Source organism: Thalassophryne amazonica, chromosome 13, assembly GCF_902500255.1.
Source record: "Thalassophryne amazonica chromosome 13, fThaAma1.1, whole genome shotgun sequence".
Taxonomy (NCBI): domain Eukaryota; kingdom Metazoa; phylum Chordata; class Actinopteri; order Batrachoidiformes; family Batrachoididae; genus Thalassophryne; species Thalassophryne amazonica.
In genome coordinates, this window is record NC_047115.1 from 55,979,500 (window position 1) to 55,995,634 (window position 16,135).

Below are 16,135 nucleotides of genomic sequence, written 5' to 3' on the forward strand. Positions count from 1 at the left end.
TAGAAGGTGCGCTTAATCGATACAACCACTCAAAAGATGACAGAAATATGTGTTTCAGGATTTGAAAATGATACATTAAGATTTTTTTTTCAACTTACAACCTGAGGTTTGTTGATGTGTACAAGTCAACATGTTAGATCAGTGTTTTCTTGTGAAAAAATGTGTTGTACAACATACAAAAAGGTGTATGTAATTTTTCATGCTGAATTTGTACATATCTTATGTCTATTATATTTGAAAATAAGCCCAGGAATTTACCCAGAAATTTAATATTATATGATGCTGAAACTGAAATTGTAACAGAAATAGTTTTGGAGTTGGAGTTTTAATTAATGATAAATCAAGTTGGTAAACACATAAATTATGTTTAATCTAAAATGTCAAAAGCCATTGTGATTCTATATAAAGCACAACATCCTCTCCCAACATTCACTAATTACTTTATATTATTCATTACTTGTTCCGTATATGACATATTGCATTGAGGTTTGGGGAATTCAATTGAATTCAATTGATTTCATTTAAATAGCACCAAATCACAACAAAGTTGCCTCAAGGTGCTTCATATAAGTAAAGTCTATCCTTACCAACACATATAAAAACAATTATAAAACAAATACCAATTTAATATTTTTATTACAAAAAAAGCCATTAAAATTATCAATAATAAACCTTATCATGAGCCAACTAACCCACTGTTTATCTGTTTACATATTTTGAAATTCAGGGACTTAGTCAATTACATTACAATACAAATTATGTATAAAGCAAAAAATAAACTTTTACCTCAACATGTCCAATATTTGTTTAAAATGAAGGTCTCTACTTATAATCTGAGAGGAATATTATTATTTGTTAAATTAAAGACTCAAACTTCCACAAAAAATCATTGTGTTTCTGTAAAAGGTGTAAATATTTGGATTAACTGTCCTAATAACATTACATTATTTGGTACTTTAGCTGGCTTTAAAAATTTTCAAAAAAATAATGTAATTTCTTGCTATAGTAAGTATTTGCATTATTGGTTTTGGGGGTTGTGCATTAATGTTTGTTTTGTTGAGATGAGAAATATCAGTTCATTGATTACTCTAAATTGTTTGTGCTTTGTTCCTTTGGAAATGGCTATGTGTGTATATATGTGTTTTTATACAATTTGTTATGGTACAAGGAGTGGGTCATTATAAGCTTTTGCTTCTGCCTACACCCTTTTGACCACATAGGATGTTTGCGAAATTGTTTTTTGTTTAGGAGTTTTTGTTGAGTCTGTGTGTGTACCCAATAAATTCATTCATTCATTCATATCCAACGTATTTTCCAGCAGGAGGTGGTGATGACATTTTACTGCCAATAAGATGGTAAGGTAAGTCATCTCTTACTTGTTATTATTGTTATTCTAACCCCAAACCAATCTCTAAACTGAACCCTATCTAAAATGCAAACATGGAGAACACTGGAGAAATGAGTCATGGGTAGGGATGGTTGTCGTTACCATTTTACAACTACTTTAACTCTACTGCTTATTGGTCTGATACTTTAATGGTATTCTTATTGGTGCTTTTGGCAGAAAAATGAATCAAATTAAGAAATGAATGACAAAGCTTTATTTTCTAGATGCATTTAACAAACAGTCAAATGCAACCACACATTTGAGCATTTAATTCTCTGCAAACACACGCAGGCAGGAACACACACACACACACACGCACGCGCGCGCACACACACACACACACACACACACACACACACACACACACACACACACACACAAGCTGCCAGTGTGGACAAATAGACAGTGAGAGTGAGACATGTGACAAGAAGGCCTGCCTTCAGCTCTGCACACACAACGTTTTTCTTTTTCATGATACCATCAAGACCTGCTTCACATTTTTGTGATGCGGTCAAGTTTTCACTATTTTTAACTCAAACCCCATGCCCGCCAACCCTGCATCACCCCAAATTCTGTGATACTATCATGAAATAATGTTGTGTTACCATCACAACAATGTAACACATTTTGTGGCGGGATCACAAACTCATAGGTTAAATCACTTTTTGTGATGTCATTATACGGACTGGCATGAGATCGCGTTGGCACACAAAGCTCGTAAGGATTGAAAGAGCTCTAAATGTATGTCTTTAAATCCTTTAATACAGAGAGCATTTCTTTTAGGCAGACCTAAAGGAAAGGGGGCAGACCTTATCAATACTCCAGTCTTTAATTAACCCATCCCTCGACCTGAGAATATGGTCTCTAAGTTGAATGCACAACTTGTTTTGAAATAAACATTTCAAAAAAAAAAAATAAAAAAATAAAAAATCACCATCCTCCCAATCCCAATGAACCATATGATCTTCAACATGCACCCAGTCAATCAATATCACCTGCTAAAAAGCTGGTCACAACCTGTGAGCAACACTTGATCGGCCACATTGGTAGAAAAATTTGAGTAACACTAAAACAAAATGTTGGATTTACATAATCAAATTATGTCCTTATCCCACACAATGTGTTAAATTAAGTCCAGCAACTTGCTTTCTCATTTCAACAACCATGTTTTGTGGAACCAGTTGACATAACTACATTAAGGGCCCCTTCACACATAGTGTGAATTTGGTTGAATTACAGGGAAACAGTGCGAAACAGTTCAAATTAGCGAACCACGAAAAACATTGCACCGACAGGCAAGTGTGTAAGATCCTGCTGCGAAGGTGTCGTGCACACTGTTGCATGAACAAAGTGCGAGCAACTGGAGCATGTGGAACCTCATCGCACCAATCCTGTGGAATAAATAAAAAATAAAAACCAGCTGGTATGTGTGGAACCACATTGCGCCACTCCTGTGGAATAAATAAAAAATAAAAACCAACTGGTGTGTGTGGAACCACATCATGCTGCTGTTGTGGAAAATAAACAACAAAAAAAAAAACATATATGCCACCCACAGGATTCATACCTGAACTTTACTGATTGCCAGCCTGAAACTTTACCACTGAGCTACCATCACTGGCCTGTAAATAATGCGGGAAAATGCCTTAAATCAACAAAGAGATGGACTTATGAGTATGAACTGTCTGTTCCTCTGTAGATGACCAATGGTCACAGACATACAGTCATGAAATGACATTAATGAAGCAGTGTGCTGTTATCATGTCCACATCTACTGGTCCGGTGTGTCCAGCCAGCCCCGCACGCATGTCCATGTGTAACATAGCTTACGTGGGTGACATGACAGTCAGATCGCCCACTGTGTGTTATGATCTGACAGTCCATTGTCACCTGGGGCAGTCTGTCAATGTGCGCGCTGTGGGTGGATACACCCACTGTCAGTTAAGTGCACACACCAGCTGTACATCCATATATCAGGCAAGTGCGCTCTTCCCTCCCCGGTACCACATTTTTTCAGATGGGGGGAGGGCAACACACGCGCAATTCACATGGACAGTATGTGTGTGTGGGGAGAGCTGACACTCTGGCACCTTACATGTGTGTTGCTGTTTTGCAAAGCCACACTCATGGGGCACACTCATGGGGCACTTAGACAAATTTCACATCCAGCTTGACAATGATTGTCTGCTGACTGTTGTCATGATGATTGTGCAAATGGCCACACATTTTCCAAGTGCCACCCGAGCGGTGTTAGATGTTCATGTGTGTCAGCTGGAATTTGGCCGACACCTGCTGCGAGAGGGATCGATGGCTCGCACAGCACATACTCTGTCTTTCAGCCACTGGTGTACGCAAATAGTTGTAGCAAGAGATGTACGAGGCGTTAGAGGCAGCTACGAATTTATGTTTTGCATATAATTCCTGCTCCATGTACACTTCGTGTGCACTTCGACCAAATTCGCACTATGTGTGAAGGGGCCCTAAGTACAGTAGTGTTGAGAATAATAGTAGTTCTATGTGACTAAAAAGATTAATCCAGGTTTTGAGTATATTTCTTATTGTTACATGGGAAACAAGGTACCAGTAGATTCAGTAGATTCTCACACATCCAACAAGACCAAGCATTCATGATAGGCACACTCTTAAGGCTATGAAATTGGGCTATTAGTAAAAAAAAAAAAGTAGAAAAGGGGATGTTCACAATAATAGTAGCATCTGCTGTTGACGCTACAAACTCAAAACTATTATGTTCAAACTACTTTTTTAGCAATCCTGTGAATCACTAAACTAGTATTTGGTTGTATAACCACAGTTTTTCATGATTTCTTCACATCTGCGAAGCATTAATTTTGTTGGTTTGGAACCAAGATTTTGCTTGTTTACTAATGTGCTTGGGGTCATTGTCTTGTTGAAACATCCATTTCAAGGGCATGTCCTCTTCAGCATAAGGCAACATGACCTCTTCACGTATTTTGACATATCCAAACTGATCCATGATACCTGGTATGTGATATATAGGCCCAACACCATAGTAGGAGAAACATGCCCATATCATGATGCTTGCACCACCATGCTTCACTGTCTTCACTGTGAACTGTGGCTTGAATTCAGAGTTTGGGGGTCGTCTCACAAACTGTCTGTGGCCCTTGGACCCAAAAAGAACAATTTTACTCTCATCAGTCCACAAAATATTCCTCCATTTCTCTTTGGGTCAGTTGATGTGTTCTTTGGCAAATTGTAACCTCTTCTGCACGTCTTTTATTTAACAGAGGGACTTTGCGTCGGATTCTTGCAAATAAATTAGCTTCACACAGGTGTCTTCTAACTGTCACAGCACTTACAGATAACTCCAGACTGTCTTTGATCATCCTTGAGCTAATCAATGGGTGAGCCTTTGCCATTCTGGTTATTCTTCTATCCATTTTGATGTTTATTTTCCGTTTTCTTCCACACGTCTCTGTTTTTTTTTTGTTTTTGTCCATTTTAAAGCATTGGAGATCATTGTAGATGAACAGCCTATAATTTTTTGCACCTGCGTATAAGTTTTCCCCTCTCCAATCAACTTTTTAATCAAACTACGCTGTTCTTCTGAACAATGTCTTGAACGTCCCATTTTCCTCAGGCTTTCAAAGAGAAAAGCATGTTCAACAGGTGCTGGCTTCATCCTTAAATAGGGGACACCTGATTCACACCTTTTTGTTCCACAAAATTGATGAACTCACTGACCGAATGCCACACTACTATTATTGTGAACACCCCCTTTTCTACTTTTTTTTTTACTAATAGCCCAATTTCATAGCCTTAAGTGTGCATATCATGAATGCTTGGTCTTGATGGATTTGTGAGAATCTACTGAATCTACTGGTACCTTGTTTCCCATGTAACAATAAGAAATATACTCAAAACCTGGATTAATCTTTTTAGTCACATAGCACTACTATTATTCTGAACACTACTGTATATCTAATATTTAATTTTTTAAGGGGATTACCCATAAACGCCCTGGATGACAATAACACAATTTAAAACTGTAGACAGTAGTGGGTTTCATTGTCAACCTGTGTATTTGTATGTGTGGGGAAGATAACGCTCAAAAACACTGCCCTAACAGTGTAATTACAAAATGTTTACAAGATAATTATATCCCACCACAAGCCAAAAAAGATACATCACTTGGTTGCACATTGACATTGTTGACAGGATGTGCAAAGTGACCATGTACTCCCAGTTACAGGTGAAGGTTCTTAATGCTGAAATGCACTTGTAACCTCGGGGTGAGGTCGAAATGTGATGGGGAGATATGCAGCAAGATGAAGCGGTGTTTCCCCTTTGTTTGACCTGGTAGAGCATTGGTCTCATGAGCGAGTAGTCTGGCATTCAGATTCCACCATATACAACAACGATACATCACTCAATTACAAACTGGCATTGCTGACAAGGGGAATGAGGTGAATATGTAGTCTTAGTTACAGACAAAGGTTCTTAATGCTTTACCACACCTGTGATCTTGAGACTGGCTCAAAAAGTACTGAGAAGATATGTATTAAAGTGAAAACCAGAATGAAAAATGTTCCTACCAACTTAGCTAGTGGGATTTCCCCTTAGGCTGACTTGAGAGAGAAGTCCAGCGTTTGAATCCCTTCATAAGCTACACAAAGACAGGTCACTCTGTTTCAATTTGGCATGATTGACAAGGAGACAAGGTGTATCAGGTGACTGTGTAGCCCTGATTACAAAGCAAAGGTTCTTCATGCTTAACCCTTATAAGGTCTTCGGGTGGGACCTGTTTTCAGTATTTAGCTGAAGAAAAATGCTACAAATAATATCACATTTATATTACATACAGGGTCTTTGGATCCACTGGACCCGAGGCTATTGAAAGTGTGTGGAAATCATAGGTACTGTGCATCCTCATTTTCCCTTTCTGCTCGCTGGGCCTGTGAGTGAGTGAGTGAGTGAGTGAGTGAGTGAGTGAGTGAGTGAGTGAGTGAGTGAGTGAGTGAGTGAGTGAGTGAGTGAGTGAGTGAGTGAAGTGGAGTGGAGCAAAGAAAAGCAGGTGAATGGGCCCTTGGTATGAGCACCCACTGTTCCCGCACAAGGTTGCAACATTGTGTGGTGACTGCACCCACATTCCCACACATTTCACCCTCTGTCCCCAATCTTGGGGACCTGACACCAGTGGTGGGCACAGATAACCAAAAAATTAACTTCAGTAAAAGATAATCAGATAACTGAAAAGTTATCTTTGATAAAGATAAAACAATGAACCACCCAAAAATGTATCAGAAGTTACAGATAACCGATAACAGATAAATTCCAATATTGTCTCTGGTACATTTACAACTACTAATAAAACAAATTTAAGTTTTAATGCCACAATAGCTTCTAATAATATTAAAAGTAACAACAGACCCAAACAATGAGACCACACTTTTGTCTTTGAACATTCTGTCCCTGCTGGAAGCACTTGTTCACTACAGAGCTCCCAGTAGAGACACTCTGAGAGCTGCCATAAAGCCAACTCTCTATCAGTCACAATGCTCCGGTCAGGCGGAGGTCTTGAAAAATAAAGTCATGCTGACTTATGGTTTTGATTTATAAATAACATTAATACCGATAGAATAACTACATTAATGTCAATTCTGTCATTTGTACAAAGTTAAAATATAGCATATATCCCCACCCGGAAGGGAACATTTGCAAACATCAAACAAATGTTCATAGAATGTTTGTTTACTGTTCAGCAAGTTTGTGAACGTTCATGTAATGTTTGTGATGTTTGTCTAATGTTTGCATGGAGGCGGAAATTTGCAAACATCAAGTGAACGTTCATAGAATGTTCATTTACTGTTCAGCAAGTTTGCGAACGTTCATATAGTGTTTGTGATGTTTGTCTAATGTTTGCATGGAAGCAAACATTAGACAAACATGTAAGGAAACATTTGCAAAAATCAATCAAATGTTCATAGAATGTATGCTTAATGTTCAACATTCACATAATGTTCATGTTGTATGTGTAAAGCTTGCCTCTAAATAAAAGTGTGTATGTGTGTGTGTGTGTATATTATATATATATATATATATATATATATATATATATATATATATATATATATATATATATATATATATATGTGTATGTGTGTGTGTGTAAAATTTCACATTATAGGAAAACATTAAATATAATTTACGGCATACAGAAAGTTAATGTTGGACTCCATTTAAATTATGTGTGCAAACATAGGTAGAATGAACAATAGGAAATAATTTAAGCACTCTACCATGGTAACCAAGAATTTGTCGATTTATGATTTATTCAGGCCTACAGAATATACTGTATAATTTCAAGATTACTGTAATAAACTGACAGAGCTAACTCCGAAACATGTCTTGTGCAACTTGCATAAACATGCACTCTGTTAATTGGAATATTAATTTTTGCAAAATAATTTACATCACTACAGACTGTGGTTGTCAGCTACCAAAATATGTTTTTTATGGAAATAGACTGCAATGGCAGCTTATTATCCCACAGACCTGAGTTACGTACATTTTGCCAAATTAAAAAACAACAACAAAAAAAACCTATCTTTAGCATTTTTGAAAATAAGTAAAAAAAAAAACTGATTTACAAAATAATGTTTTCAACATACATGAGCAGGAAGCATTGACATTTAAATAAAACAGCTCACAGACAAATAATATTTTTTACTGGTCACTTCACAACTTGCAGTTCAAACACGTTTTTAAACAAACATGTTTGAACATGAGATGAATATAGCAGTCACACACGTTACAGTGGCAGAAATCAACTCGATTTCACATTTCCAGAATGAACATTTGTCCAGGGTTTAGTGTTTCGTTCAGGCATCATTTGAGGATGACTTCATGTCACAGTCGAACAGTGTTTGGTGGGAATTGTTACCACATAATTGTTACAACATATTTCTTGCTTTCTGATTCCTTTAATATCAGCTGCTTAATGCATGTTTGCAGTGAGGCATGATATTATAATTATCCAGGGTAAAACATGTACATTGTACACAATATATTTGTAACACCTGGATACAATCATTTCTGTATGTAAAATGCAACATACTCATTCTGGTAAAAATAAAAAATAAAAAAGCATCAGTGATCATTGTGTATAATTTCCTGTAATCACATTATACATTCATGTATTGCCAATTAAGTTAACAAATTTCTAGCATAAGTGTTTGGTTCCTTCGTGGTTAAAGGCAAAGCCAGAGCAGGTTTATCAGCTCAGAGAAATGCTGTCTCACAAAACTACTGTAATAATTGGGTCAGAACGTCTGAAACACTATAGTGCTTTATTTTAAAACATGTTTGACCAACATTATCAGAGGATACAATTCAAATGAATTCATTTTATTTCAAGTAGTTTTTGTACATAGATCTATTTACTATTAAATTATTTTGTTAACAATATGCATGCTGCTTCACAGTTGCTTGCAGTGCTGCTCACGAACCAGTTGGTGGCAGTAGTGCACCGAGTTGGGTTAAAACCCGCTGTTTAACAGATCAGAAGAAGAAGACTTAGCTGAGTTACAGCACTCAACTCTGTTCTGTTTTAGCAAATAGAAGTTTGTGTTCCACAAGTTAATTTGCCTGTTCAGTCTCTATACTGTGATTAAGAGACCACTGAGAGCAGAAGAGGAGACTAATGCTGGATGCTTGTCGACTGGGATTCCTCACAAAGAGCCACCACATAGCTACCCATGAGGTAGCAGCTAGCTTCAAATGGCTGGGCCTTTGTGCCGTGATATCGATGCTGTGAATATCAAAAGAAGGTAACGGAACCTGATGTGAGCACAAATTCGTTTTAGCCAGAAATAACAAAACTTGCTTGAAGCTTGACTATGCCAGCCATAGATTAATGGGAACCAAACAAACACATTTTTGACTAGCATGGAGCTAACATTAGCCACAGAGAGGCACAGGCCTAATTAATATTTTGACTAAAACATGACTAAAATATATACTCTCTTTTATTAGGTGTTGACGCATTTGAAGTCATGTCAGTGCCCAGAAAGAGACTTTATGAAGATAAGCTTGTGATAATATTTTTGGATGCTTGTTTTCCCCCCAACAGCAACCACGCCGGCTGCCATAAGAGTTGTTGGCTCAGTGAATCCTCCATCTGATCAGTGGGTTGAGTGTGTGCCTGCAGTTGATTCACATCAGCCCGATTATGCAGAGTTTTGTACTATAATGGTTAAATAAGATTGTATAGTGTCTTGTGCCAGTAGATTCTAAAATTCATGTTCAGCAAGCAAAATATTCAAACATTTCTGGCAAGAAATACTTTGTTTGGGATATAATTTGAAAATAGAGTAAAATCTGTCAGTAATGAAGTTGTATATGCTAACTTTCCTTCCTTAAAGAAATAATTTACAGGCCCTGTTACTCAATAAACATTTATTTATTGCTAATATAAAGTTTCAGAATTTCTTAAATAAAAAATTCTGTGCCCGTTGCATAATGTTTCATTTGCATAGTGTGTGCGTACTGTCTGTGGTACCATACACTTGAAACATAAGGACTTCTATGCTGTACTACTGAGGTTTCCACCTTATCTGGGGTGGAAAAACTGACCTGTGCCAACAAAAAAATTAATTTTTGGAGATTCTTTTGGAATAGACCTGCGTAAGCACCAGAATGCATTTGAGATTTCACATTTTTCTGGTCGACAACCACCAGACCCCGCCAGGGCCTTGTCAAGATCTTTCAAGTTTTTGTTTTGTTTTTTTCCCCCCCATAGCTCACTTTCATCACTCGGTTCATTCACAGATTTGTCCGTGCTCATGAAATCATTTGTGAAGCATAGGATTTAATAAAAAAAAAAAGTGGGAACTTCTGTATTAAGGTTGTAACATGTGGATCTATATACATTTTGTGTTCCAGGAGAAGCAGAATGACATCATTCACAGTATCGAACAGTTGAATGACAAAGTTGATGCACTACATCCTTGGACCATCCCTGAAAGTGTCGGTTCCCAGACATACCAAGAGAGAGAACAATGTGGACGCTGCTGACACAATTATCCGAAGGTTGGCCAGCTAAACCAGAAGTGTGGGCTTGAACCAATTACAAGCAGTGCCTGGAAGTAATGGGGCTTCCAGTAAAGTCACTCAAAGAAGTGAGTTAATGTGTTTTCTGTTTGTTAGGTCCTCTTCACTTCAATAAAGTTTTGCCTTTTTTTTTTTTTTTTTTTTTACACAGTGTATTATAGACATGCTGTATTTATGGAAACTAGCAACTAAAGGGCCTTTCACATTGCATGCTTTATACGCGTCAGGCAACAACTCCCAATGTGTCGTCAGTCATGTTGTGTCAACGCCTCCCTACGCCCTGACGCGACGCATGCAGCAGGGGGGCTGAGATTTTCACTCTGATTTTTATTTTTTTATTTTTTCCCAGAGGAAAGCTGAATGATCGCCATGTTGTATATGTGTCGATGAACCAAGAAAAAGCTTTAATATAGCAATTTGATTTCACAATCAAATTAATTTTGGGGTTAAACATTTGCAAGGATTTTTCTTCAGAAAACTGCTCTGTATAAATGAGCAGTCCTGTGACACGTTTCTGTTTTGTAGAGATCAGTGGTTTCTGCCAGGAGTCTTCCATGTCTGGACCCAACACGTTTCTATTGGACAGTGCGAAGCTTTGTCACAGTTCAGAGCGCCAAAAGTTGGATTGGGTTGAACTTTGAATGTCATTCTGTTGACAAGCAGGAATGCGCACACTCCTGGTAGAAGCATCTGTTTAGTTCAGCTTTTGACGCAACACTTCTAACGCCTGTAAAAAGCTATGTGTTTCATTGAAAATAATGCTTTTTAGACTGATTTGTGATGCCTCTGACACTTCCAAAGCATGCGGTGTGAAAGGCCCTTTACACAAATAGCGTTGGGTACAGAGGATTAATCATTTTTGTCTGATCTGCTTTCACCTGTGTGGTATACCTCGCTGATAACTAACCTGAGAAAAATTCTGCAAGCAAATACGAGGTCTATTAGATAAGAAACCGACACTTTTATTTATTTTTTTAACTATATGGATTTGAATGACATGCGATTACACCAATCATGCTTGAACCCTCGTGCGCATGCGTGAGTTTTTTCACGCGTGTCGGTGATGTCATTTCCCTGTGGGCAGGCCTTGAGTGAGATGTGGTTCAGCCCTCTCGGCTGAATTCCTTTGTTTCACACGCTGCTCGAGACGGCGCGCGTTGCTTTATCAAAAGTTTTTCTGGACCTGTGAGGAATATCCGAGTGGACACTATTCGAGAAATTTAGCTGGTTTTCGGTGAAAAGTTTAACGGCTGATGAGAGATTATGGGGTGTTTCTGTCGCTGTAAGGACTTCCCACGGAGCAGGACGTTGCGCAGCGCTTCCAGGTGTGGTCGCCGGCCTGTTTTGACCTGAAAACATCCTAATTTAAGGCTTAATTCACCCAGAACGTCGTGAGAGAACAGAGAAGATTTAGAAGAGGCCGGCGTGAGGACTTTATGCGGACATTCCACTGTTTAAGGACATTTTTTAATGAAAGACTTGCGCGCAAATTCTGCTCTGTGTGTGCCGCGACAGGAAAAACACCTCCGTGTTGAAAACCATTTGTAAAATTCAGGCGGCTTTTGATGGCTTTCAACAAGTGAGTAACTGAGAAATTGTTTAACAGCTTGGGCATGTTCCAACTTGTCCCTTAAGGTTTCCAACGGAGGTGTTTTTCCTGTCACGACCCCCCGCGGTCGGGTCCAGCCAGACATGCGACTCTACCCGCACGTTCTTTCATTACAAAATGTCCGTTAACAATGGAATGTCCGAATAAACTACTCATGCCGACTTCTTTTGAAAGTTCTCTGTTCTGACGACTTACTAGGTCAACAGAGCCTGAAATGTGGAAATTTTCAACTTGAAACGGTGAGACGCTGCCGCTGGGCCGTCCTTAAAGTGACACTACCAGACCAAAATCTCTCATCAGCCGTTAAAATTTTTACTGAAAACCAGCTGAATTTATTGAATGGTGTCCACTCAGTTGTGCCTTACATTTTTGAAAAAATTTTGATCAGACTGCCCACAGGCGAATGACGTAACCGACAGGCGTGAAAAAACTCTCGCATGCCCACGAGAGTTTAAGCATGTCTGATGTAATCACACGTGATTCAAATCCATATGGTTTTTGAAAAAAATAAGGTCTGATACTTTTCTAATAGACCTCGTAAACAGCTTGTTAAAAATAGAGGGTCTGTCCAATAAGGAGTTGAGTTGAATACCAGTTATGACCCTTAATAGTCCCTTCGGCTGCTCCCTTGTTTGCACTGGGGGTCGCTGTTCAATTTTGCTTTAAAAATTGTGTTCAATTATATTGTTGTATCTGACTGTACTTCTATGTGATAAAAACTTAGTGTTTTGTCATGTGAATTTCCTCAGAAAATTTGATTGTAATGTGTTTGTCTTAAACTGTTCAGTTTCGCTCTTAAAAATGTGTTCAGCAAGTTGCATTGTCGTATCTGACTGTCATACTGAGTCTTCAAATCTGTGATTAAAAACTCTATATTAATATTTTCTCAGGGAATTTATTGAGTGTTTGTTTTAAAACTGTCCACATTTTTGCTCTTAAATATAAAGTATTATTAACTGTATGTAGATGTAAGCTGCATTTATTTTTGCTCCTAAAATGTGTAGTTGGTTGTAGATCAATAGATGAATTTTTTTTTTTAGGTTTCATTATTATTTCTCGAAGATTTATTCTTTTGTCTGAACATCTTTTGGAGTATTGTCGGTGGTATGCCATGTAAGAAATCTTCTGTAAAGTTGAACATTTTTCATTTTATGTGCTTTATTTTTGAACATTATGTTTAATTCTGTAAAGATGAATTCCATCATTAAATCTAAGTGATTTCAAAGGTTTCTGCATTATTGATTTTATATGTGAATTCCATGAATACATTGCAAGTTACTATTTGAATAAAACCTGTTGAATTTTAAAAGTTTGTTTTACGTCATTTTTAGTTCTCAATAGGAAAAATCACAAAAAAATTGTAGATATATTGAGCAGGAACATTGCACGAACATCATATGAACAAAGAATGAGGACAGGTAATGTTTGCATGCAAACATTCTACAAATGTTCATTTAATGTTCTGGTTCAACTGTTCATATGTTTGTGAATGTTTGTATAATGTTCATTGAAAGGTAATGTTTACATGCAAACAGTCATTCTTTGTTCATATGATGTTCATCTAATGTTCATTCCATGTTTGCAAACGTTCTCATGCAAACATTCAATGAACATTCAAAGAATGTTCAGTTTCCGGGTGGGTCTTTTAATGTTGAATAATGCACTAATTCTGAGGTTTTGTAATAAACACAGTTCGCAAAGGATTCTGGGTAAAAGTGCCTCTGCTAAACACTGATTGGTTCAGTCATTCATTATGTAAACCAACACGTTAATGTGACGTCTGTCGTGTGTTGGTCTTTACAGATAAAGATGCTTTTGTAAAATATTCCATTTTTTTTTTATTTGTAAAAATAGGCATTTTTACGGAGCCCTGGAAGTGTCATCGCAAAATGTTTTGCATGTGGAGAGAATGTGCGCATGTTTTATGATGTAAAACGTGCTTTACACTGTGCGAGATGATTTTTCATGCAGGAATTTTTTGGACCGAGTTTCAGGTTAATCGCACGTCCTGCATCGTGTAGTGTACATGGAGTAACAAGCTGCGTTTAACATCTTAGGACCACCTCCTGATCGCCGATCGTATGGTCCAAAGAAAATCAAACCTGTTTGATATTATTGTGGTCGGCCTTCGTGAGAGTATCCAACTGCTGAAGAGCTACAAGCATCTAACCGCTCACACTGTACCTGTGCAAACACCGCAGAGCTGTCTTGTAGTGTTATTTTATTTATTTATTTTTTTTGCTGCTGTTTTGTTTTTCAACTTCATTGGTAAAAAAAAAATAAAGCCATTTGCAAAGCCAAAAAGTTGATTTGGTGCCCAGACGCTTAGTACTTAGGGCAAATACTGCCATGAACACTACTGGCCAGTAGATGGCAGTAGAGGCCTTGAAAACAAAATTCCAGATAATTCCTGTCTGCTACATTTAAAATGCGTGGAATTTAACAAACGCAAATACAATAACAACGCTTATAAACCCAGAGAATATATTCACGAGAGTTTTAGGCACTAGAGTTTAATGCTGTTGTCCGTGGAGCCTGAACAGAGTGTCTGAAATGCAATTGTCCTATCGTGATTGTACTGAGATTACATCATCCTACCCATAATGCACTGCAGGAAACAGCATGTGCTCACAAAACCTTAAAAATTAGCACTTTAAAACTAAAACATATATCTGATATTTTCACTTCATAAAACTTCAGACATGACAGTAATTTAAAATAGCTTGTCCAAAATTAGTTTGGTTAAAATTTGAACCATAAGTTTAAAATGTATGCCTCTGGATGACTTAGGTGATATTGCCAGCATTTCGGTATGGTGTTAAAGGAAATGATTTTTTTTTTTTGGCCTTTTTGCCTTTGTCTACAGAGGATAGATATGCTTTTCATAGAAGCAGCTCTCTTCTGTTAGCAGAGGGTATAACTGTTCACCTGTTACAAAACTTTTAACAGGCACGTGCTGAACTGATTTTAAATTTAAAAAATGCTTGTCGCTGTTCAGCTTTGTGTACTTTGTTTATTGGTCTAAAAGTTACTGGACAAAAATTAATTGTAAGATAATTGGTCCGATAATGGTTTTTAAAGTTACCTAAAAAGATAATCCAGTAATGAAAACATTATCTTCGATAATTATCTGTTATTGGATTATCGGAAGTGTGCCCACCACTGCCTGACACTATAAATAGCTCAGTCAGCATGGTTCCATACCACAACATCAAGATGGCAAAGCGATTCTCTGTTCAGGCTGCCTTACAGTTGATGTTGGAAGGGACAGAGGGTTTTGATGGGGATGCAGAGGAAGTTTCACATTGTGAAGATCATATTTCTAAAAATTCAGAGTCTGACACTGAGTTTGTAGAGGAGGATAAGCATCAGCCAGCTCCGAAGCATGAAAGAACCTCAGAACCAGCACATCACCAACCAGGACTAATCTGTAAAGTGTGTGGACCCAAGATGGACAGAAAACACAATATACATGCACACAGTGCAAGAAGTACATATGCAGTACACACACAATGAAACTCTTCCCGCATGTGTGGTATAGACTGGTATGAAAATGACAGAGTTCAATGGAGCTAATGTGTTGTTCAGACAGGTGTTATGTGTAAACTGACCTGAGGAGGATACATTTCTACTGTAATTCAAATAAATAATACACTATAGTTTTGGAAATTTTAATTTAATTTGTTATTTTCCAGTTATCCCTGTTTTATTATGCATTTCATTATTTTTTTATATTTTAATTAAAAAAATAAACAAAATGAGTTCCATTTCTATTCATAAATGTGATTTAACAAAGGTAAAAGGAACAAACTTAACATATGTATTGTTTATATTACTTGCAATTGGGATGAAGTAAACATGTGCTGAGTATTTTAACCCCCCAAAAAAGTGTGAATATCTTGAATTAAAAGCCCCAATATGCAATGGGTCCACCAGACCCAGCAGGACTCCCTGTGTAACAAAAAATAAAGACCCTATAAGGGTTAAATACATCCGACACCTCGGGATGATGGCGGATGAATGTAATGCGGAATATCTCACACGGA

General features: G+C 37.5%; 1 protein-coding gene across 1 annotated transcript in view; it reads right to left on the reverse strand.

The window, feature by feature from the left end:
* Nucleotides 1-15,715, reverse strand: part of LOC117522959 (protein eyes shut homolog) — a 33,697-nt gene extending 17,982 nt beyond the window's left edge. The window contains exon 1 of the mRNA XM_034184379.1: nucleotides 15,701-15,715. Within this exon, the coding sequence (XP_034040270.1) occupies nucleotides 15,701-15,715 (15 nt within the window). The remainder of the gene's footprint in view (nucleotides 1-15,700) is intronic.
* Between the last annotated feature and the right edge of the window lie 420 nt (nucleotides 15,716-16,135).